We start from the raw sequence: 25647 nt of genomic DNA on the forward strand, positions 1-25647 counted from the left end.
CAGTGAGTATTTGATACTCGTAATGGAAGTATGTATGTATGTATGTACTTATCTACAAAATATATTTAACTTTTTACTAGATGGTATGTTTATTATGTACTTTTGGTAAGTTTTCATAAGAATATAACTGAGAATATTTAAAACGATTACAAAAATAAACGAAATGTAAAAAATGTTCGAGACCTATTAACCGAACGATGGCACACTTGGATTTGCACGTTCCAGCCTTTGTTTGGTCTTTGTTCTCTTTTCCTTTGTCTTAGCTCGAAATTGTATTAGGTAATTAAGCGTTTTGTCGAGCGGAATTCCTACCACTGTTCTTTCCCGAACCTTCGCAAAACCTTTCTTCGCCTTCTCCGCAGTTTCCTGCTTCCCCGCGTTGACCAATTAACGTAGAACGATGTTCGTTTATTTCGTGTGGCACCGCGTTCAAAATATATTAAGGAATAAGAATACCGTGTGATCGAATAAAAGGGTCATATTAAGCTTTGACATATTAAATGACAATCTATGATAATGTGTCGCTGGTTTTTACAATTTTCTTTTACTTCTTGGGATTTTTTTTATAAATAACCGGAATGTAAGCATTTTTCTGTTTGTATACCTTAAGACCTTCGTCTTATACAGGGTGTCCCATTTACGTGTGTTTTATAGGGTTTCTCGTTTATAAGCAGAGCTACAAAGGTGCGTTTTTCACATCACTGTGCTACTTTTCTATGAAACTAAAGATGCTACACATAGATTTGTCCTAGACCCCTTGGTTTCTGAAATACAGAGCAATTTTGAAAATGTTACATTTTTCGGCTCCCCTCGTATCTCGGTTATCCTATAGCCTATCGAAAAGGTGAAAACTGAATTCCGTACAGTTTTCACGTATAATCTAGTGGCGTAACTAGTTTATCCCTGAGAGCTGTTTTTAAGTAATACAAAACAAAAAAAAATAGAGTGCGGCGAAATACCGTATGGACACCCTTGAGCAGAAGTAATGCGCAAGCGGTTTGCAGCTGGATAGAGCGTTGGAATGCGAGGAGGGTTTTTTTAGTCGGTAGAATCCGACACTACCCAACGGTGTCTAATGCAAGATTTTTCCCCACCCCTTCAAAAAAAAACTAGTTTAAAAGAGTATTATTATTTTATTAAATTTAATTTAACTATAATTTTGCTTTCCAACTTGTGCAGCTTTTAGCCAACATACCAGCAAACAGAGTTGTTGATATTTTTGATGCATTTGTGCAATAATTCTATACACAGAAACTGGCGTGTAATAACCAAGATTTGACGTCGAATATATTATTTGATTGTTTTGATTATCTAATTTAAACCGGCTGCCTATGGTAAAAAGCTAAATAAATGTTTTACCTTATTTATGAAAATAAGTATAGAGTATAGTATATTTTTAAAAAGCTCATAAGAAGACAAATGAAATTAAAAAAATATACTATAAAATATACTAGGGTATTCCATTTAAAAAAATAATTTGGGTCATATTTTAAGAATTACCAAATCTAGTTACGTCACTGAGCTCTACGTAAAAAACTCTATGGAACTTTTCAAGTCTTCGATAATTTATAAGATAACCGAGATACAAAGGAGGTCGAAAAATGTAACATTTTCAAATTCACATCAATCGTATTTCAAAAACCAAAGGACTAACAAATATGTGTGGAGCATTTTGAATATCAAAAAAAAGTAGTACAATGATGTGAAAACTGCATCTTTGTATCTCTACCCATAAACGAGAACCTCATAAAACACACCAAAATGGAACAGCCTGTAGAGTAAAATTTGCCTATTTATATTCTTAATCTGGAATTAGACATTTGATTAATTACAGCTCTAAATTTTACTAGGTACGTCTCTGACTTTCTTAATCGTAATTGTCGAACAGAAAAGGTCCCTTACTATCGCAAAACTCAGTCGGTACACAAACCAAACTCAAAAATAGAGACCTGTAGAAGTAAATGCCTCCGTACACGTTCAGTTTTAACCGTACAGTTAAACCCGCGCGGGTAGAAAGCACGGACAAGCAACCTGTACACACTGTCTCATTTTGGTCAGTTCATTTTATCCAGGCCGTAGTTAAGTACGACGAATTCGAGAAACAGCAAAAAACCAAAAAAAAATAGAAGAAAACGGGGCAATGTGGAGAAAAAATGTATAAAGAACTCCTCACGCCACAGGCTTGAATAAAACTGCACGGATTATGACCATACACTATCGGGAAGGAACAAACGAATCAAACCGTACGGTTAAAATATCTGGCGAAGACAGAATATGAACGAATGGGCAAAATTGAACCAAACACTCACATGCACTGACGTTTTTAACCTACCGAGTCCTACCCGGTCGGTTAAAACCGTGCAAAATAACCGAAGTGTAGGGGAGCCTTAACAGGATGTAAGGAGCTCTAAGGAGGTTAAAAACAGTAAGAAATTCTCCTGCTCGATCGAGGATAAACAGGGACACGTGACGGGAATGGCAGAGTACCTGGAAGATGCACGACCCAATTGCTTCTTCCTTCGGTTAATTGTTAAGAAAAGGGAGATTTAATTTTAGAGAATAAGGGTAAACAAAGGAAGAATGTACCGAGATAAGGGAAAGCTTAGAGTATTTCCCGAACATTCAGAGAATATTTATTTTTTATTATTCTTTATAAGAAAACAATTTGGTGTTTTCTACAATTATTTTCATTCAAATCTGAGTATTTAGAACAATTATGTCTACCTCTGTATCATTAAAATCGGATTTAATATACATGTTTTTTTTCAGTTCCATAGTTACTAGAAATTTTTTCCCTGTTCCTTTTTTGCCCGCTAATTTCTTCTTTTCCTTAAATAGAAGAAAGCTCTGATATTGATTGCGTTTTACACGGTGTACCGCAAGTTCTATTATAGATATACAGGGTTGTTCACCACATACGACACGGAGTATTGTAGCTAAACGATGAGATTTTTACAAATTGTAAGTTTGGGGTTCGTTGAAGGACTATTAGAGCTACAATTTAAAATTATTTTTACAAGATACAGAGTGTCCCAAATAAATAAAAAATATCAAAGTTGTATTTTTTTAAATGGAACACCCTGTATATTATTACATTTTTAGTTTCTACGATTAAAATAAAGGTAAATTTGATTAAGGTTTATTATACTTAAACCTTACCGTTTTTGAAATATTTTCAATTTTGTGAAATTGCAGTAAAAATTTTAAAGCTTCATTTCTCCAAGGGTAACAATGTTTTTAATACTAAATATTTAATGAAGTTTATTTATTGATCAGTTATTGTGCTGCAATAATAAAAATAATACTACCTTATACAGAGTGTCTAAAAATTTATTTTAAATAATTATTAGCTTCAAACGGCAATAACTTCTTTAATTTAAATGGAATGCCCTGTATATTTTAGGAGAATAAGATGCACAATTAAATTGTCTATCAAATTGTATTATACCATTTTTTACCTACCCCTTCAAGTTTTCGTAGAAAATGCATTTTCTTATAATTTAGACCTCATTTATCAATATATCCATGGAATATTGACATTTTAGATTGTTTTTAAAGCAACAAATGTACAAAATGTACAGACTAGTAATATTATCGTTTTTAGCAAAACGATAATATTACTAGGCCATTTGTATGCAAAAACAAAACTATTTAAATCTTTATAAAAGAGTATACCATTAATTAAATATAACACCATTATTTCCGCCCATATACTAATTAATTACATACTTAATAAAATTGTGTTCGTTAATAAATTATTATAAATAAATGTGGATTTGAGTCAGAAATCAATATAATAATAAGTTATCAAATTAAAGTCTCTGTTGTTATAAATAAGAATTTATTAAACAATGAAATATCATTTTTAAGGTGCTACTTTTTATCACACTGTCTAATGCCCATACAAAATTCAGTTTTTTAGTATTTGGAGCAATTATTATTAATCAAATATTTAAACAGTTTCTTTTATTTTTTAATGAAATAAACGAATTATATCGACAATATTAGTATCTGTACTCTTTAAAAATTTGGTACATCTTTAAAAATAATCTAAAATGTCAATAGTCCATGGGTATATTGATAAATAAGTTCTAAATTACAAGAAAATGCATTTTCTACGGAAACTTAAAGAGATAGGTAAAAAATGGTATAATATAATTTGATAGACAATTAAATTGTGCATCTGATTCTCGTAAAATATACAGGGTGTTCCATTTAAATTAAACAAGTTATTGCCGTTTGAAGCTAATAATTATTTAAAATAAATTTTTAGACACTCTGTATAAGGTAGTATTATTTTTATTATTACAACACAATAACTGATCAGTAAATAAACTTCAGTAAATATTTAGTATTAAAAACTTTGATACCCTTGGAGAAATGAAGCCTTAAAATTTTTACTGCAATTTCACAAAATTGAAAATATTTCAAAAACGGTAAGGTTTAAGTATAATAAACCTTAATCAAATTTACCTTTATTTTAATCGTAGAAACTAAAAATGTAATAATATACAGGGTGTTCCATTTAAAAAAATACAACTTTGATATTTTTTACTTATTTGGGACACTCTGTATCTTGTAAAATTATTTTTAAATTGTACCTCTAATAGTCCTTCATCGAACCCAAAACTTACAATTTGTAAAAATCTCATCGTTTAGCTACAATACTCCGTGTCGTATGTGGTGAACAACCCTGTATATCTATGAAAAGTATATAAACTAAAAGTTATGTAGAAAAATAAGTTACTTAAGGCCGATTGACACGTACTTGGACCAAGTACACTTGATGCTGCCATAACTATACTTTTAATAATGCTGAGTGCGTCTCACTTGTACCCTGCTTATATTGTATTAACTGTTTTATACAAGTCAAGTTGGAAGACTCCGTTACATCGAAGTAAGTAGGCTAGATACTATCTGACTTGGATGTTATGAAACCTTCCAACTCTACTTGGATAAAACAGTTGATATGATAGAAGCAGCGTACAAGTGAGACGTGCACACTGTGCAATGCACAGCGTCCATGTACATATACTTATAAGGCACTACCAAAGTGTACTTACGTTATCTTAAAATGTTTTAATACAGTATGTATATTTTCTAATTTTTTAATTTCAATTTCACTTTTTAATTAATTCTATTGTTCGGAAAGATATTCCATTTCTGAAGAAGACGTTACCTGAATGTAGCAATCCTTTTAAATTGTTTTTGTTTTATACATATTATATTATAAGGAACTCTTTACCCATACCCACGTTAAACCATAAGGTAGTTGTAGCTGTGACCATGTGGTTACTCACCGCCAGTTCTTCTAGCTGTAAAAGAAAAAAAGAAGGTAATAAGTGTTATCTAACTAAATATTTTCCTAAACTATAACTAGCAGTCAGTCATTCATACAAGGAAGCACTAATAAAATGGTATAAATACAATGGTATAAATACAATGGTATACATTTGTTTCGTTGGTCTTAAAAGCATCAACCAAATACAAAAAATCCAATAAAAAATGTATATTTTTCTTGAATTAATTGACTTATAACCAAGTGTTCCAAATAAATAACTACAGGGATACAAAAATATATTTTAAACCGATATTTAAAAATAGTAACAAATATCTCAATAAGCAATAAATCATATATACAAGGTGTCCTGTATAAAAATTAACAGTACTAAAATATCTCAAACCAGAAGAGATGAAAGAATGAATATCTTATAGAAAAGTTGCGCCTTGCTGACTCCTATAACGGCATATTTCGAAATCTAAAACAATTTGATTACTTCCGATGATTTTTGGGAAGAACTAAATTTATCCACTGGGTTTTATCTATTACCTAACACCTATCATCTCCCTAGTTTGCGAATAAATATTTTAAAAATCAACAATTATTTATGTATACAGAGTGTCTAAAAACTGAATGTTCATGAAAATTTAAAGAATAGTATATTGTTTTAGTAGGAGTAAAAATGACACTTTTTGTGGCGAGGCTGTAAGTTTGACATACAGCCGATGCACAAAGAACCATTTTTACTGTGAAGAGAACCTATCCTATTTTTTATCACGCACCATAAATAATTTTTAAACAATTTCAAACGTTTCAAATAATATAAAAAGATTTAAAAGTCATACTATACAGGGTGTTCCGAACTGTATTCCGGAAACTTCGGCAACATATTTTACTAATAAAAATAAGTAAAAAAGTTTATGTAAATGTATGTCCTAAAATGCTTAGTTTCGGAGATACAGGGTAGAAGTTTCATTTTTATTTCGATTTTTTCCAAATAATTTCTGAAGTAACGTCAATATTTGGATGAAAATTGGTGTCTGGGAGTTTTTTGGCATGAGAAATCTGATTTTGATGTCAACATGACTGCTATTTGTAGGGCGCGTACATGTGTTTTAATAGTTTTGAAGAGTAATATCTTTTTGTCCGTACCTGTATAAAACTACTAAGTGAAAAAATATACATTTCCGTGACTTTCTACGTAAAATATGTCTCTTGGTAAAAATCGCTACAAGCTACCGTTCACAAGGTATTTACAATGGAAATAGTCAATACATGTCATTATTGACTAAAAATAAACATGCTGAGTAGATAGTTATTTGACTAAAATGAGAAATTTGGGGACTTTTTATTTTTTTAAACTAATCATAAATTTTCCTCAAAAAAATGATGATAAAACAGTTTCTGTTGCACTTTTGACACAAAAATATTTCAAATTTGTGATTTTAGTCTAATAACTATTTAGTCAACATGTTTAATTTATGTCAATGATGACAGGTATTGGTAATTTCGATTCCAAATATCTCGAGAATCATTACTCGTAGCGATTTTTACCAAGAAACCTTTTTTACGTAAAAAACACCGTAAATGTATATTTTTTAATTAGCTAGTTTTATACAAGTACGGACGAAAAGTTATTACTCTTCAAACCAGTTAAAAAATACGTAGGTGGCGCCCTCTACAAGCAGGAACGATATTGACATCGAAATTAAATTTCTCATGTCAAAAAACTCCCAGACGTCAATTTTCATCCAAATATTGACATTACTTCAGAAATTATATGGCAAAAATCGAAATAAAAATGAAATTTCTACACCCTGTATCTCCAAAACTAAGCATTTTAGGACACACATTTATAAGAACTTTTTTACTTATCTTTATCTGCAGAATATGTTGCCGAAGTTTCCGAAATACAGTTCGGACCACCCTGTATATAAAGGAAATAAGTTTAGATTGGAATGCTGGGCTTCCTGCTAAAACGTATATTGTTTTGGGTCGCATACGTTGCACGGGATCTGGCGCTGCTATAGCGGTTCCTAAGAACAACTACAAACAAAAATAGAAAGAATTTTCTCTTGTCAAATTGAGAATCTTCAAAAATTATAAAATATTTCAAAATTTAAACCGCTCGCATTGAAAAAATACCGAAAAGTGTTTAAAGCGGCCATTTTCAAAGTAATTATTGCTACCTTGTAAGTTTAGTTTAAATTTTATTTACTCAAACCCCTGATAATTGTGAAAAAGTGACATTAAAAAACTTAAGCTGTGTGATCTGTAATATCTGAATATACTTTTTTATATGCAACACGCTGTGTTTTGTTTATAAAATTAAAAGAAAATAATAATAAATTTGCATAAATATTTGTGGGTCGCGACCGTTGCAAGAATAGCGCCAAAAATCATTTACATTGTTCTTATGGGCACTGTCCAATCTAAACTTGTTTCATTTATCTATGAATCTTACCTTATATGTAATTATATATCAAGAAACTATTTGAATTTGATACTTCATGACAGTTTAATAATATATTTTTGTACTTTTGTGCTTACGCGTAAAAATGCTTTACTTTTACGCCTAGGCGTTTAAATGACTTTTTTATATAGTCAGTCAATACTTTTCAAAAAAAAATATGTTTATTTTTAAATTATTAGCAAGTTATCTCTCACTAGATTGAACTTAAAAATACATGAATATTTTAAGATGTCCGTTTTTCATACTATAGTCAGTTCAGATACTAGATATAACATTTTGTACCCTTTCCGAAACACAACTCCTACAAACTCTCCGAATTTCCCGTCTTTTTAGTTCGTCATTTCTTTCCCTTAGCTCCGGAACAGGGAAAATGGACACGGTCGCGAAAAACTTTTTCCTCCGGCAAACAAACTCGATTCACGGATTAAAGTATTAGGGAAGAACTATTAACTTGACCGTTGAAACGGGGCAAAGATACATCTGGTGTCGGATTCGGTTCGGCGGGAAAAGTTTTTGACGGCTTTTCCGAGTCACGTTATATATTTTCGTCCAGGTTTTCATTTACTAAACTTTCATGGAGATTTATTCGGGAGACGGAAGTTTAATAATGACATATATTTAATCTGGGATGTGATTTTATCCTGAGTTTTTCCAGGGAAAAAATGTGACTTTTCGAGTCTAATAATGAACAGTCTCTAATAGAGATTAGGATGTGTTTTAGTGTATTTTCTGTCTCTATTTGAGAGATCAAGTTGCAAAACTCGCTTTATATTTTTTTTTAAACATGGCCTAATACCATATATTAATAGTGGGATCCTGAAAGCTACATAAACATAATCCCAAAGTGCTGAAAAAGTCGCGTAGTCCTATACAGAAAAGTCCACAGACTTCGAAACATAGGAAAATCGAGTCCATTTAGCGTGTGTCCAAATTTTGACAAAAATGTTTTCAAAAATGACCGTTTTGTTTAGACTGACGTTTAATTTCACCTGGCCTCACGGTGAATGATTTCTTTTTATGGGGGTACATAAAATCTAAAATTTACGGCCATGAAGAAATTCAAAACTTGGACCAGTTAAGGCAGAAAATATTTAATGCCTTTGACACTGTTATATTATCCAATGTGAGAAGGGCATTTTATGATCGTTTGGGTTATTGTTTAATGCAAGGGGGAGGTATTTTTGAACAATTTTTGTAATTTTTTAAATTTCATTATCCTGTTTTTTTATCGTTTACCCATTACCTACCTTGACGAACATGGGAAAACAAAGGGCCTTTTCAGGACCACAAATATTTTGATTGAGAAATTTGTTACTTTTATTTTTTTTTTTGGATTAAAAAAACAAAAGTTGTTAATATAATACCAATTTAAAAGTGTTTTAGTAATTTTAATACACACTATGATATAAAATTTATTATTATAATAATGTACATTATTAATACTATTATTCATTCGAAATGGCATTAAGGCCCAATTGCACCAATGATTTAAATTTTTCTTAAAGATAAGTAGAGCTTAGCATGAGCTGTATTTATATTTACTTTAATATTCACCTTAAATGAGGGAATTTGACTGATACAATTTTTGAATTTGAATTGTTTTTAATGATACTAACAATTTTAGTCCAATTTTTAATAAAATTTATTTAATATTAATAGAAATCCAAGAGATATGAAACCTTTTTATGCGGTTTGAAATTTTGATGCAAAATCTGGCAATACCGCTCAGAAGAAATGTTCCCACCCATACCCACCCAACTTTTTTCTCTTTTTAATACATTTGATTTGCCATTAAGCTGCCTACATCACTGTCTTACACGTTAAAATCCTATACACAGAGTTGACCTGTCCCGATGTGTATATACTTTTTTTCCTTTCTTGGGTATGAAGTTTTTTTTTATTAATTGAAAATGGAAACTTTTTCGTCGCATAATAATAAAAAAAAAAGTTTCCATTTTCAATTAATAAAAAAAAACTCATACCCAAGAAAGGAAAAAATATATATATATGGATAAATAAATGAATAGGTAACTATTTTTTTAAGGTGTGAAAATTGCGACACACGCTAAATGGGACTTGATTTTTCCTATGTCTCGAAGTCTGTGGACCTTTCTGTATGAAAATTCATTATAAATTACGTTACTGCAGCAAAATCCGTTTTATTCACTTATATTTGCTTATATTTGCCACTTATGGATTTGCCATAAATGGATGCTTTTTTGTGCAAATCCCGCATTTTTTCATATGCTTTTTACGCAAGTGATTACTACTGATGTCTTATCCATTTCAAATCATTACTTAATTTTAATAAAATAGCATACCTAATAAATTAAGTTAGGATGCAAACAAAATCCGCATTATCCGAATTATTTTTGTGTTTTTTCTCTTTAAAAATTAAATATTATTTTTTATTTCTAGAAAAACAGAAAAACAAGATACAAAACAATGATTTCGCTCAATGGACACCCTTTTTGTAAAATAACGCTTCAAACGTTTGCTTAAACAGTTTTTGCATATTATCTGGAAACAACGTTTTTGGGATAAGACGAATTTTGCAACTTGACTCCGCGTTTGAATAAACATGACAACAAATTTCACATTTAAATAAAAAAAAACTAAAGCTTCATTCAGAACTTATAAATTAGTGGAATAAATTAGTAGTTTTTTTTTAATTTTGCAAAACGGTTTATTAATATTAAATGATTATTACACAATCATATCCCAATGAGTTTTGTTGGTTTGGTTTGGTTTGGTTTTTTTAAATAAAAATAAATTTAATTTAAATCAGAAATACAATCTTGTAGTAAAATTGCATGTGTCTAGACATATTCACAAAACTTGTGTAAATTTACCATAATATATTTAGTAAAAAATGACGCCACGTCACGTGCCTTCTTGTAAAGCTTATACGCATTAAATAATCGATTGAAAACATAGTTAGGAGGAAAGACGAAGAACATTTCAGGAGAAAGTCTCAAAGCGTGGGTGATTAGTGTTATATAATTTAAGGGTAAGAATATTATATTAATTATGTTTATATGTAGTTTCTGTAAATATAAATCCAGCCCTCTTAGAAAACACAATCTCTGTTTATTATAATTATTTGCAAGCTTTTTTTTATGTAAACATAATTGTTCCATGATCTCTCTATATGAACATATCTCAAATATTATTTTTTCTTTCAGACTGTGTTTCGGAGGACAAATTTAATAGAGGACCGGAGTAGAGGACTCTATAACATCGATAGTCTCTAAGTTGCTAAGTTGGCAGTTTTGATTAGATACCTTGTTCTGGCATTTTCTGTTTTTTTTTATTTTGTACCTGATGGCAATTTTGTTCCTATTTTGGTTAGGCTCAGAATTCCATTAAGGTTCTTCTAGACAAGAACCAGTGAGTATCTTACACACATAAATTCTGTTGTGATTTTTTATTAACCTTTATAATAATAAATATTATAATTATAAACACGTGTTTTATTAAATTTATTAACATTTACTAACGCTTTGTGAATTTACAAAAGTAATAGTAAATTCGTTTTGTGAATTTACAAAAGTAATTATTGTAAATTCATTTTATTAATTTACAAAAGTAATTGTAAATTCACTATAATAAAATGTTTTAATTTGTTGTTACTTTATAGAAATAGTACAAGAAGTTGGCGATTTTAAAAGATATATTTACAATGAATAATTAAATTTACTATGAGACACACATTCTTTACATAAATTCACAAAGAATATTGGTGAATATAAAGATATATTATAATATATTCACCCGCATACATGCCACAAATTAGCCATACAGCGATTTTACAAACGATTAGTAAAACTAATAATCTGTGACAAGAAATAACCATCAATATTGTTATTAAATTTACAAATTAATTTTTTCAGTGTAGAATATCCTAGCAACAATTAATTTACAGTAGACAGTTGCTTCCTTCAGAACTTCGAAATTAGTGGAAAAGCCACGCATCCCTTTCACGTGGTCCTGCCATTGTAGGATTTAGATTTTTGGTGGGTTGTCTCTCCTTTTTTGTCCGTTATACATGACCACAGACAGTAGAGGGTCTCTGGTATGATGGACAAGGTAGTCCCATCCGGCATCGTTATACGTCTTGGTGCAATTCCCTGGCCACGACACTACAGCCACGATAAAGACAGTGAGACGTTTTTTAGAACTAGCCAAAGTGTCCAAGGGGATTTCTCCTAGCACATGTCTAGAAGCTTCCCCACCAATGACAAGGTCTCGCATCTCCTAGAGGAAGATGTCTATGCATACCGTAACATTGTTTTCTCTCTTTAAATTAAACGATATATCCTTAATGTTGCCTCGGCAAAAATATATTCTATATTCATCCTAATATAAAAGCATAGACTGTGAAAACGACACGGTTTATTATCGTCATAAAGCAACTTATTTTCTCCCTCGTCATCCATCCTGTTCTCAGTTGACCACTTATTAACAAAGCCAGGCCGTCCTTTTCCGTGTAGGGCCCCTTCGTGCAACACTAAATTACACTAAATATCCCTTCTCGCCCTTACAGTCGTCGCGTTCAGTTTTCTTTCAGCACAAATGCGTTGCACGTTAGAGGAGACCTACACTGATCGACATAAAAACGGGCACCTTAAAATTTTCATGTTTTTTTTAAATAATATTTTGTTAACTACAAATTGCTTAAAAAGCACCTACCGCAAAAAACAACTGGTGCAAAAATCCACTTAGTGCAAACATTCACAATCGCCATTCAAAATCGTCCTGTAAAGATTTTAGTGATTTTTAGGCAATTTATAGTTAAGCCGTTTGAGTATCTAGCCAATTGTTCTATAATTTCTTCGTTAATTTAAAAATAAAATTAACAAAGAAATTGTAGAACGTCATCGAAGGTATGACTGCAATAACCAGGCAGCTACATTTTAACAAATTTTGCTAGCTAAAACAAGCAACTCCAGGTGCTGCCCAGTTCTGTATAACTGTTATATGGAGATACGATTTAATCGTATAGCAAAACAAACAAAAAATAATCCAATTTTTCATCAAGATGCATCTCTTCTAGATGGTGAATTCTCCGATTCATCTCTAAAGCTTTTTCTTTTGAAGAAAACTGTAACAACTACTGTTAAGTTTATCATTCAAAACATGCCTTTGTTTTGGTCTTCCTCAAAACACCTATGATATAGTGTTCATTGTTTTTGTAATGTCACTGTCATTGAAAGGTCACATTATTATTGTTTGTTGGTAGTTACTCTAGGAGACATAGTTTTAAATCCAGAAGTTGACCTCAGCCATTTTCAATTAAAACAATATAGTCGATACGAGAAATTATAATTTTTTTAACAATAAGGCACATTTCGTTTCTTTGTTTGATACAATTTCTGGACTTAAAATCATCTTTGCTAGTGTAACAGCCAACAAAAAAAATATAATAAAACTCTTCAATGATAGTCGCATTACAAAAACAATAAACAGTATTTCATAAATATGTTAAGACCTAAAACAAAGGCATACTTTTAATGCTAAAAATTGTTGTAAATCGTTACTATCTTCTTTAAAAGCAAAAATCTCAAATAAAAAAGTTATTGAGGAGAGGTAAAAACCAAACTTTCTAGAAAGATGCTTCTTGATAATAAAGTGGTCTTTAAATGCCTTACTCTGTTAAACCATTTCATAGGGTGTTTCAAACTTTCAAATAGCAACATTTTGTTTTTCCTCGTATAATAGGCACAAATTTTTAATTTATGAATAGGCTAAAAAGTCAAGTAATTTAGCTACAAATTTCTTAAAACATTACCTAAATCGGCGCTCGGGTATCAATACAAAATATATTGAACTTTAAAATACATGAAAATTTTAAGGTAGCCCTTTTTCATGCAGGTCAGTGTATGTAACATTTAAAAACTGCTCACGAGATCGAGAGCAATTATAGTAATATATATTTAAACAGGAAAGGGTTTCATTTCGTGTACCGGGAATTGGAATGAAAAACTATATTTGTTATTTTATTACAGAAAGGAAGTCGAAAGAAGTGTTATATACAACATCTTACGTCTAAAAGTTTTTAGAATCTAGTTCCAAATCTCATTGTTTTCGAGAAAAAATAATCTTAGATACTGTAAATTTTTGAATAAAGTAGTTACCATCTTCACACAGATAGCCAAGCAGCACTTAAGGCACTCGGTTCCACGGAGGTCAATTCTAGACTAGTGTGGGATTGCGTCAGTGTTCTAAATACATTGGGACACCTCTGCTCCGGCAAGGGGAGACAAAAGCCAGGATGGAAAGCGGTCCAACAGCGAGAGGCAAGCAGGGACGTATCGCCAGCTTTGCCATAACTCCAATATAAGGACGTCGAGTTGGCAAATCATCAACTCGTGGGAGGAAGGCCATGGTCAAGTCCACAATTGACCTCAAATCTAAGGATGCAATAGAGAAAGAGAGATATATATTCTATTATAGATTCAGGAAAACACCAGTATCGGGTATAAGGAGAGCCCAAGTTAAAGAGGTGAAGAAAATGAAGACAGATCCACAAGCTTACATCTTACGGATACCTCAGCCGGAGACAAGCTCCTCGACTGTGAAGCTGAGGCCGCAGTGCAAGCAAGTTATCTGGAGTAGTGGGTATCGACGCGCCAAGCGAGCCTCCAAGTAACCCGCGAGATATGTTTCCGTAACATGCGATTTTAACCAGACCAGCCGCGCGCAGTGCAATCCCCCACCAACTTAAGCCACAAAGCAACTCGCCAAGCGAGCCACTTGAGGATCAGTCGTGTTCGATATTTTCAGCTAGGCGTAAAGTAGTTTTGGTCTAAAAATGGAAGAAAAATTGTAATGCACAAGCGTTGTTCTGCATAAATTGCTTCTCTGAAGTTTGTAGACGTCCTTTCTAATTTGTCTTGAATTTTATTAAGTAGGAAATCAAACGATTTTACAATCATACGTGCATAATTAAAAATTTTGTCAGGGAAATTTCGCATTTTTTTGTAAACTCGCAAAAATTTTCCATCATGGTCTCTGTGCAAATACTCATGCACCCACATCTTCTTATTTTCCATATTTACAAAGTTCACATAAGAATTGTCACAGAGCAGAAGCCTTCTGGCAAATTTTGACAGTGGCATGATACTAAAAACACTCACGGGAGCTACAATTTGCAACTGAACTTGATTAGATTGGTTATTGTTTTAATAATTTTCCGTCCACCACTGCGTACAAGGTATATTTACCCTCTACCCATAAACCTTCACCCTCTACCCGACAAGCTTCCCTCCACCCGTCTATAGTGCGGGCTTGGCTCGAAGAGTACGGAGCACAGTGGTTCCCCTTAATTAGCTGCGCGGTCATAACTGTTAGATATCTAGATATAGCTTGACTGCAGGGTTGGCATGATTTAAATCAAATGATTTAAATCAAGTGATTTTTTTAATTTTAATCATGTGATTTAAATCAAAAAAATAATTTTATTGAAACTTTGTATAAATCAAAAAATAACTGTAAAAATTATAAATATCTGCCCTAGAGAACTATAAAAAATATTTCTATAACAGATATAACAGATAATAAATCGAAAAATAATTGTAAATTTTATAAAACTATATAAAAATCTCTATTCATCAATTTAAATGTTGAACCGATTTTTGAAGTAATTTCGTGTGAATCCATAAGACCGCTAAACGCAGGGATTTATTTTAAAATTTATGGTATAAGTGACAAAAATTCGCTGTTCGAATACATATCATTCGCAGACTAGTGCAGAACTAGGTTCTTCTGATATAGAGACTATATCTTCATTCCCGAAAACCTATAATCGTTGTCAGAAAATATGTTATTTTATATATATATATATTTTTTTTTGAAACGTTGGTATGTTTCCAAATTCTTACCGACATTTTGAATTGCAGTAAGTACTTTACACTTTGACATTAGATAATACTAATTTCGTTCTCGACTTAAGACTATTTCCGAACAATAGTATATTGTTTTATTAAGAGTAGAAATTATACTATTTTAGACGATTCTGTACATTTGAATGACCATCGTAAACCTATTCCGACGTTACAAGGAGGCAGAAAAAGTACATTTTTACTCCGAATAAAACATTATTTTTTTAAAACATTACAAATAATTTTTTAATCAATTTCAAACATTGCAAATAATACAAACAGTAATCGAGAAACAATTTGTACACTCGTTGAATTTGACACTTAATATCAGTTTAATAATATATTTTTGTACTTTTGTGCTTAGGAGTAACAGTGCTTTACTTTTATGCCTAGCCGTTAAAATGACAAAAATTAATACTTTTGAGACGTTTGAAAAAAACTCATTTTGATCTGAATCGAGCGACTTTTTTGCGGAATATATTGGTGACCGATGTGGAAAAATGACACGCGCCATAGAATTGTTAATGTTATCGGTATCGCTCAGAGTTATAAAGATTTGGCCATTTAGCATAGGACTTTAATTGGAAATAAGTCCTAGTCATTTGGAAATCCGATTTAAATATTGTTTTGAATTAAAATAAAAAAAAATCTGATTTAAATCAAAAAAATTCGATTTAAATAAAAAAATCTGCTTTTTTTTAAAAAGTCGTGATTTTTTCCAACCCTGCTTGACTGCACCTTTTTTAATTGAAATTGATAACAAATGCTAAATAAATGTATATAAAAAACTTAATGTAATATGTATTAAAAAAATTGGGCCCAGTTCGTGTGATTTGCATTTTAAGTTCTAACTATTCGGAAAGGTATACAGACTATGTTTGCACATATGTACATGTTTTTTCATATTGAAGAGGTCAAATTTATTTTAAATGTTGAAAAAATAAAAGAGACAGTTGTTTCATTTTATAAATACAATTTTATTATCAATTGATATACAGTGTGTCCACGAAATAAGTTGACGCGAAGAGGAAAAAATAAGTTTCTGTTATTTTATGACAAAAAGTCAATCTTTAACCACCCGGTATAAGATCCGGCGGCAATTCAAATAAGAGGATTTGAAAGGGAAAGTAGTTAAAAGTCTTAAAGAGTGACAAGCAAAAATGTAAAAATACTATTTTTGTTGTCTTCAAATAAATTGCCATAAACTAATATTACTTAGGTTTAATTAAGTGCAAAAAAGAAAAAACAGTTCTTTTTACTCTCTTTTCGAACGTCCATTACAGAAAAGCCAACAGCTTATATCAATTTTAATAAAATAAGTAATTAATTGGCGTTATCTGAAAACTGTTTGTCAACTTGATACCAGTAGCAAAAATGTGACATTTCTAATAAAAAAAAGCGCTACACTAGGTTTACTAGATTTTGTTATTTTTTATTATGTATCGTTTACAGGGGAATATAAGAAAGTATTAGCAACAGTTTCATGCAAACGTTTTGAAATTAATATTTCTAAGTAATGACCTATCTGGGAACCACTGTGCGGAGGGCCAAACCCCAACCGTGGAAGAGTGTGTATCTTGGAGGAGGCAGATGTCCACTCTTCGGAGGAAGAACATCTGTTTTCAGGGGAAGACGAGAAATACCCTGTCCCCCCTACAACATGAGAACCCCCTTGTATGATGAGTTATAGACTGTATGATGAGTTATAATTCAAGAAACTTGACATATAAATTACCCGTCACTCCCTGTGAGATATATATATATATATATATATATATATATATATATATATATATATATATATATATATATATATATATATATATATATATATATATATATATATATATATATATATATATATATATATATATATATATATATATATATATATATATATATATATATATATATATATATATATATATATATATATATATATATATATATATATATATATATATATATATATATATATATATATATATATATATATATATATATATAATTCAATTATCGTAATATTTTACCTTGAAAACCTCAAACAAAAAACAGGGTTCGCCTTTTTTACATCGCCCTTAAACCAGCACCGTAATGATGCTCGTCTCGTGAAAAGAATATGCGCCAGTATCGGGTTGCCTGTATTCTGCGAAGCCGGGGTTAACGGGCAACTTGAGCCCGACAAACACCGACGACTGAAATATTTCATTAGTTAGGAGAGAAAAGAAAGTTGAGGTGTTTGTTTATTGTTTAGTGTTTTTAATTAAAAACTTGAAGCGCTTTAAATACTCGCTCTTTTATTCATAATTCCTGGGTCAATAGAACGTAGAGCAAGTTTACTCTAGAATTAGTTTTAAAAACATTTTATTTTGACTTATTTTATAATATAATTTTTTTTTCTTCATTCCTCGTAAAATATTGTCAAAAAAATATTTTAAATAAATAATTTCTCATTATATTGAACATCAATTAAACTATTTGCCAAGTTTTTACATGAAATGGAATATTTTTGGTCCAAAATTTACTGAGCAACGCATATTTATGTACTTGCTTTTTTATAGGCTTGGTGCATTTCAGTTGATTTCAAAAAATTCCGACCACAGCGCTGTATACGGCAGAAATCAGAAATTTTCGCTATGATTTCACACCGTCCCGGTTACAGTTCATGTTGATCGCATTAAAATAATATTGAAATCATGGCTTTGTTATAATATTTAAGTATTTTTGTTTTTAATAGTGAAGTTATTGAAACTATAAAACACTCGGGGTACGAGATGGGTGTGACGTAACGCTGTTTCGGGTAGTAAAAATTAAGTGAACTGACAGAAATTAAGAAGAAAATTAACTGGGCGTCGCGTTGTGTTGTGACAATTTGAAATGTTAATAAAATTGCCGAAAAAATGTTAACACATCAAGGAGTGCGTAATTACTTGGTTATTGGGTGCAATAATATTCAATAGCTCAATTTTTCCGAATGTTCAACTCTACCGAAACACATTTTATTCTTCCCACCGATTTCATTAAAAGCAAAAATGGATTCAAGCAGTTCGACGAAACAAGTGAGCAAACAAAGTGCCCATTACATAATCAAAAAATTAAATAGACATATGTATATACTATGAGTGGATAAAATATAATTTGCAATATTAATGGTATACTTTTTTTAATCAACTAGTGCTTAATTTTTTTGTGAACATCTTCTAAAATTATAATTATGGACCTTTAAAAAAATCGTTATAGCCGAAATAACCTCAGTTATGTAAACTATAATCTAACCCACTAGTAAAATCAGTGGAGTTGAACTCATCTAAAAAGTTTTATTAGCTTAAATAATAAATTATAATACAAGTTAGACCTTCTGAAGATATCAAAATATTTCTCTTTTATTTTTATTTAATTGATTAGATAACAATTTCTTTTCGACAAAGTTGTTGAATATGTGCTTCCATAAACACCAACTAAAATACATGACTTGGTTTTACATGAGATCTTACAATGTAGTAGATGAGCATTCTAATCACTTCTAACTTCTAATCGCAATCCTTATATCATATCATATAAATACGCAAGCAAGAAAAAAAATTGTTATACAGGGTTAGTCTTAAATAAGTGCAAATATTTTCAGAGCTGGTAGATCTCGTTAAAAAAATATATTTTCTCTTTACCAGTATTCAAATAAATCCAAAATAACAGACTTATTTTACTTTGAAAATTTCCAAAAAAAAAATATTTTTTGCTAAAATTTTCAGGAACCACTGGATCTTTTCTGGATTTTCTCGCAATTTATGTAACGTAACCATATTATCAACAAATGATGTTTGCCTCAAGTTTCGTTTAGTTAGTTATGTAAGAAATATTTGTTTATTTAGTATTTGGAAGCCGTTTCGAACAGCATGTCATAAAAAAAATCTGCGGAAATCGATCCTTTTCTAGTTTTTCAAATTTAGAATAGCTGACGTCAGGGCTACTTTTGTTTACGTGAAATCAGTTATGTAAAAAATATTTGTTTATTTAGGATCTGGACGGCTTTTTGAATAGTATGTCACAAACATTTTTCTGCGGAAATGCATAATTTTCAGTTTCTCAACTTTAGAATAGCTGAAACCAGTTACATGAAAATACGTTTCTCTGTTTTTCAGTCTAGAAATTTTTCTAAACATGGACACGCAAAAAAACTTCTTGTGAAAGTGCACCATTTTTATTTATTGATAAAATATTGTAAAATATAGCAAGACTTAAAAAATACTCGGCAATTGGAATTCGTAAATAGGCGCGTTTTAGTTTCGATTGCTTTGGTTATATACGTATATATATATATATATATATATATATATATATAATACGTTTTCATGTAACTGATTTCAGTTATTCTAAAGTCGGAAAAATGAGAATGATGTATTTCCACAGAGAAATTTTTATGATTAGTGTTCCGGGAGGCTTCTATATACTGGATGTTTTGTTGTTTTTTATAAGTGATTTCAAATAAAAAAAAATTCACCCTTATGTTTTTTTAACTAAAAACTAAAAAAAAATCCAATTTTTTTTTTCAAAAAATATGACATGTTTGTGGGATCGAAATATACTACCCCTAAACATATTTGCAATTATTTAAGACTTAATCTGTATTTATTTTTAATATAAAAGAAACGTGCATCAGACACATATAAAAAATTATGCAAGTGTAACCCTTTTTTAGGTTTTTATAACGCAATTAAACATAGTCATAAAATTCTCGGACGCGGAGGCGGCAACGGCGTGCAGCTTCGTCGCAAATAAAACTTTATATATAAAAGATTAACTGAACTTTATGTGGCGCCGTCGCATGTGTCTCTATTTCTCGAAATTTATGCGGTTCACGAAACAACAACCGCTACATGGGGGCGCAGGGAGTTAGTGTGTTAAAGGGCGTGTTTATTCGGCACACTTTCCGCGCCCGCACAACTGTTTCGGACCGGATTTTTCATTATTTAATTCGTTTCTCGGTTAGGGCAAGGAAATGGGACGCTTGACATTTATTACGTAATTTATTGCGAGCTGTTTGCGGAATTTTAGGTTATATTTGTAATATTGTGAAGAGGTGTATAATATTAAGCAAGATTTGTTAAATTCAAGTCATGAAACTTTTATCTTCTAATACTAAACTTTTGAATATCTCTCTTTGAATGTGGTAGACAATGATTCAGTAATAGATACAAAAAGAATTTAGAACATTCATTATATTTATTTAATTTAACTTAAAAAACCTTTCGTATGTGCATATACAGATGTATTACTAACCGTTTTCAAGTATACACTAATCTAAATACTAGATAAAATCGGCACAAAAGCTCATTAGTGTCATTCATAAACATTCTGCGGTTAACACTAAAGCGGATATAAATCAGCTGGTCTTTAGGTTATCCAATTTATTTGAGATTTTACTCAAAACAGTAAACCCGTGACAAAACTAAAAAATAGGCAAATGTAAATCATCAGCATCATCATTTACAGCTTATTCAACCATTTCCAATTATGATGTAGCCTCCCTCGCATATTTAGATACCCTCTTTGTAGTTGGATCTATTCTTGGCTATGCGGGCCCAAATTATCCCTAATATCATGGTCCCAACTAAGGTTCGGTTTTCTTCTATGTCTCTTAATTCCTCTTGGGTATCATGGTGTAATTTTGGGGTTCATCTGTTGTCCGTTCTTCTTGCCAAGTGTCCTGCCCATTGTCATTTCAGGGATTTGACATCTATTACTTGGGTCTTTCGTCGTATCCACTCTATTCTTTTACGGTCTCTCCTTGTTATTCCCAGCATATTTCGTTCCATTGAGTGCTGTGCGACCTGCAGTTTCCTTATAATGTCCGTTTTAAGTGTCCAGGTTTCGCATGTATTGATCATGACTAGTAGTACACATTGGTCGAATATTTTCTTCTTTAGATAGAGTGGCATTCTAGATTTGAATATGATTGAGTTTCTTCCATAACTACTCCATTGAATTCTTATTAGAATGCCTTTTTTTCACTAATTCGTTGCATATTACTTTAGCTTTTGCTAATGTAAGGTAACAAACAAAACAAAAGTGTGAGAGGTGTCAAGAAACAATCGTAAATAATTCATATGATATCTGAATGTATTTTGTAATCAATATACGTGGATATTTTGTAACACTGTGAAGAATCGAAGTGAAATGAAGTGTTGTTAACTGTAGAACAAGTCAATTAGCGAGAAAAACTGACCAAAATCAGAGCTTCAAAATTACACAGAGATACTTAGACCACAGAATATCTAGCTACGCAACAGAAGCCTCGTTACATGTATAAAATTGTAGGTAGCAAAAGGAGACAGGCTTTTAAAGCCTGTCTCCAAGTCAGATATTTTGATGCGGTAGTTTCGCTACTACATAATAGAGGGCAATAAATTTAAAAGAAAACAGTTTTCTACAAACAAAATTTAAAAGAATTTTGTGCAGTGTTGCCACTGTGTAATTCATATCGTAATACTTCCTGATAAAGCCTATCTTCAAATTTGCTACATCATTTAAACATATTAAAATAGATCAGAGCTGTTTTTTTCAATTTGCCATGTTAGTTGGAATTAAATCTTATGAGATAAATTACAATCACTTCCTGACGTTTGACTGTATAATTGAATCCTGAATTTTCATTGTAATTCGGCGACAATATAATAAGTATTGTTCTACTATTATGATACCACTTCCTGACGTTCGATTGTGTTCATACTAAGTTCATATCGTATAATCGGGAAAAAACGGCGTTAGTGATGGCTATGAAATGAATATCGCTGTCATTTTATATATAAATTTATATGGGAAATGTCATCGATCGTCCTTTTCCAGCCAACTGGACGCCGTTTTTTTCGATATCATACGGTATTTGATATATACTATTTTTCATGACACTACAATATTATGGTACCATGAAGCATATCAAGTGATACCATAATATAGTACCCTATTACGATACATGGCGTTCGATTGGGCTTAAACTTGATATACTATATCTTCAGTGACATTTTAATATCATGGTACAATGGAGCATATAAACTGGTACCTTCTATAGTACCATATTTGATGACATAGCAATATTAGGTACATGGCGGCAATAGGGCTTAAACTTGGTATACTATATCTTCAGTGACATTGTAATATCATGGTACTATGGAGCATATAAAATGGTACCTTCTATAGTACCATATTTGATGACATAGCAATATTAGGTACATGGCGGCAATAGGGCTTAAACTTGGTATACTACGTATTTTCGGTGACATTGTAACATGATGGTACTATGATGCATATATAAAGTGGTACCTTAAAATAGTACCATATTTCAATACCATTTCCTGACGTTCGATTGAGCTCATATTTGATATATACTTGCGTATTTTTGATGACATTGCATTATTATGGTACCATGAAGCATATCAACTGGTACCATAATATAGTACCATATTATGTACATGGCGTTCGATTGGGCTTAAATTTGGGATACTACGTATCTTCGGTGATATTGTAATATTATGGTACCATGGAGCATAATAAGAGGTACCATATTACGATACCATTTCCTGGCGTTCGATTGGGCTTAAACTTAGTATACTACGTATCTTTGGTTACATTGTAATATGATGGTACTATGATGCATATAAAGTGTTACCTTAATATAGTACCATATTTCAATAACATTTCCTGGCGTTCGATTGAGCTCATATTTGATATATACTTGCGTATTTTTGATGACATTGCATTATTATGGTACCATGAAGCATATCAACTGGTACCATAATATAGTATATATTACGTACATGGCATTCGATTGGACTTAAACTTGGGATAGTACGTATTTTCGGTGACATATCATATGATATACATATCATATCATATGATGGTACTATGATGCATATAAAGTGGTACCTTAATATAGTACCATATTACGATACCATTTCATGGCGTTCGATTGTTCTTATATTTAGTATACTACGGATCTTCGGTGACAATGCAATATTATGGTACCTTAAAGCATATCAAGTGGTACCATAATACAGTACACTATTATGATATCATTTCCTGGAATTCGATTGGGCCCAAATTTGGTATACTTGCGTTCCTTTATAAAGATTTGTTTAATTAATAATTTTAATTTATTTTACGAATTTTAATTTATTGTTCGATGTCGTGACAGCAACTTTTATGCCGAACTAATATATTATTAATTGTACCTGTGTCACTTTTTAAAATCTACCTAGGTCTATATAAATAACGTGGAAGACGGAAGAAATTTGTTTTTATAGTATTTTTTAGTCAGTTAACATTTTTTGTACTGCATTTTAATAAATTATTTCCATTATTATTAAACTTATATTTTATTACTAACGTTCGAGCATTAATAAATATCACTATCAATCGCCCTGTATATTATTAATTTTTAAGGTAATTAAAGGTATTTTCTTAGTTAACATTATAAGGTAGTGTATATTAAAAATGTATATGTTTTGTAATAATATACTTAAAACTATTTTAATAGCCAAAGGAATAACTAATATAAGTGTATCTGACAAGAAAAGAAGAATATAAAGAAACACATACTGCATTATACACAGTAAAAAGAATGGAATGCCAATTCAAGTCTTTTTGAATCTGGCAACTGTGCATATTTAGCCGAGCTATAAGGCAGTCGACGAGCCGTCGATCCAAAACCGAAAGTTCAAAATTTCTAATTATATTCTGATTATGATATTGTCGCGCCATCTAGTATTCTATTTGTGCAATTTTAGCTCTTTCATTTCGAGCATTTTTCTGTTGCGTAGCTAGATATTCTGTGCTTAGACGCTTTAAAAGACCAAAAAGATGCCCTAAGATAGATTAGTTCACGACATTGTATAATTACATTATAACAAGTAGGAGCAAAATGGCAACAGAAATGTGGACTGTATATTCTAATGGCTACAACTGAAAGAAAACTATGCATGAATATTCACACAGTAATAAACAGTAGGCTAAAGTAGCATATGATAATGATTATGTACTTCGTGTGTTATAGCAAGGTCTTACTAATGGAAAGTTTATGGTTTAAAGCGATGAAAAACTGTTTTGGTATATAATATTAAGCCCGATCATAACTTAGAAATATATCTCTCATGTAATATATGTTAAACCATAAAAAGACCGACACATTAATGCACTTTACTATCAACAAAGCCGCAGATTATCCAGGCTACATATTCTAGAGAAATTCATCTAGTCCTCCGTAAATTCCAAGGTGACATTTATACTGATTACTTCTTTATCGCTTCTTAAATGGCCGAATATGCGGCTTATGTTTTATGATTCGAGCAATAAAGGACATACAATAGAGCTAAACTACAGGTGAAGGAATATCGAGACTGGAGAGATAAAGGTGGAAAGAAGACAGCAAGTCGCCGAGTAATATAAATAGGAAGGTATAGTGATGGTATTATATTATAAGGTCGTAAAAGCAGTTGCTATGGATAAAATTATCGTCAAATCGTCAAATCTGAAACGTTGTACGTGCGTAAAACTTTCCCAGAGAATAACTGTCTAATGAAAAATTATTATTTATATGCCCATAGAGTATAAAAATTAATGTAGCAGTAAATATCCTCATAATCTAGAGATTATAGTTATTAAAACTACACGATGTATTATAACCAGAAATTTATAGTTATAGTCTATAACGGTAGTAATTTTATCACTACAGGTAATGATTATTTAAGACCGAGATGACCTAGATATGATAAAGCCAGATAGCTGAAAGCCAGAAAACTGATAGATGCAATTTTCTAATAATATTTATAGTAACTGTAATAAGCTATAAACTAATTTTAACTAGCCAAATTAGTTATTGTTCTATGTTGGTCATAAGTTGTACTTAACACGCCTTCAAAGGATCAAGAGATTCACTACTCTAAGATTGAACCACGACATTGTATAACAAGCAGGGACAAAACAGCAACAACAATGTAGCCATTTTATTCCAATGACTG

General features: G+C 31.1%; 1 protein-coding gene across 5 annotated transcripts in view; it reads right to left on the reverse strand.

Annotated features, from left to right (window-relative positions):
• Positions 1-25647, reverse strand: part of LOC115884406 (tyrosine-protein phosphatase Lar) — a 693925-nt gene that overhangs the window by 495257 nt on the left and 173021 nt on the right. Inside the window, exon 2 of one of the 5 annotated variants that reach the window (XM_030902966.1) lies at positions 5301-5315. The exons of the other annotated variants lie outside the window; for them this stretch is intronic. Within the exon in view, the coding sequence (XP_030758826.1) occupies positions 5301-5315 (15 nt within the window). The remainder of the gene's footprint in view (positions 1-5300; positions 5316-25647) is intronic. 5 annotated transcript variants of the gene reach the window in all.

Source organism: Sitophilus oryzae, unplaced genomic scaffold (genome assembly GCF_002938485.1).
Source record: "Sitophilus oryzae breed Bouriz unplaced genomic scaffold, Soryzae_2.0 scaffold_246_pilon_pilon, whole genome shotgun sequence".
In the NCBI taxonomy this organism is placed as follows: Eukaryota; Metazoa; Arthropoda; class Insecta; order Coleoptera; family Curculionidae; genus Sitophilus; species Sitophilus oryzae.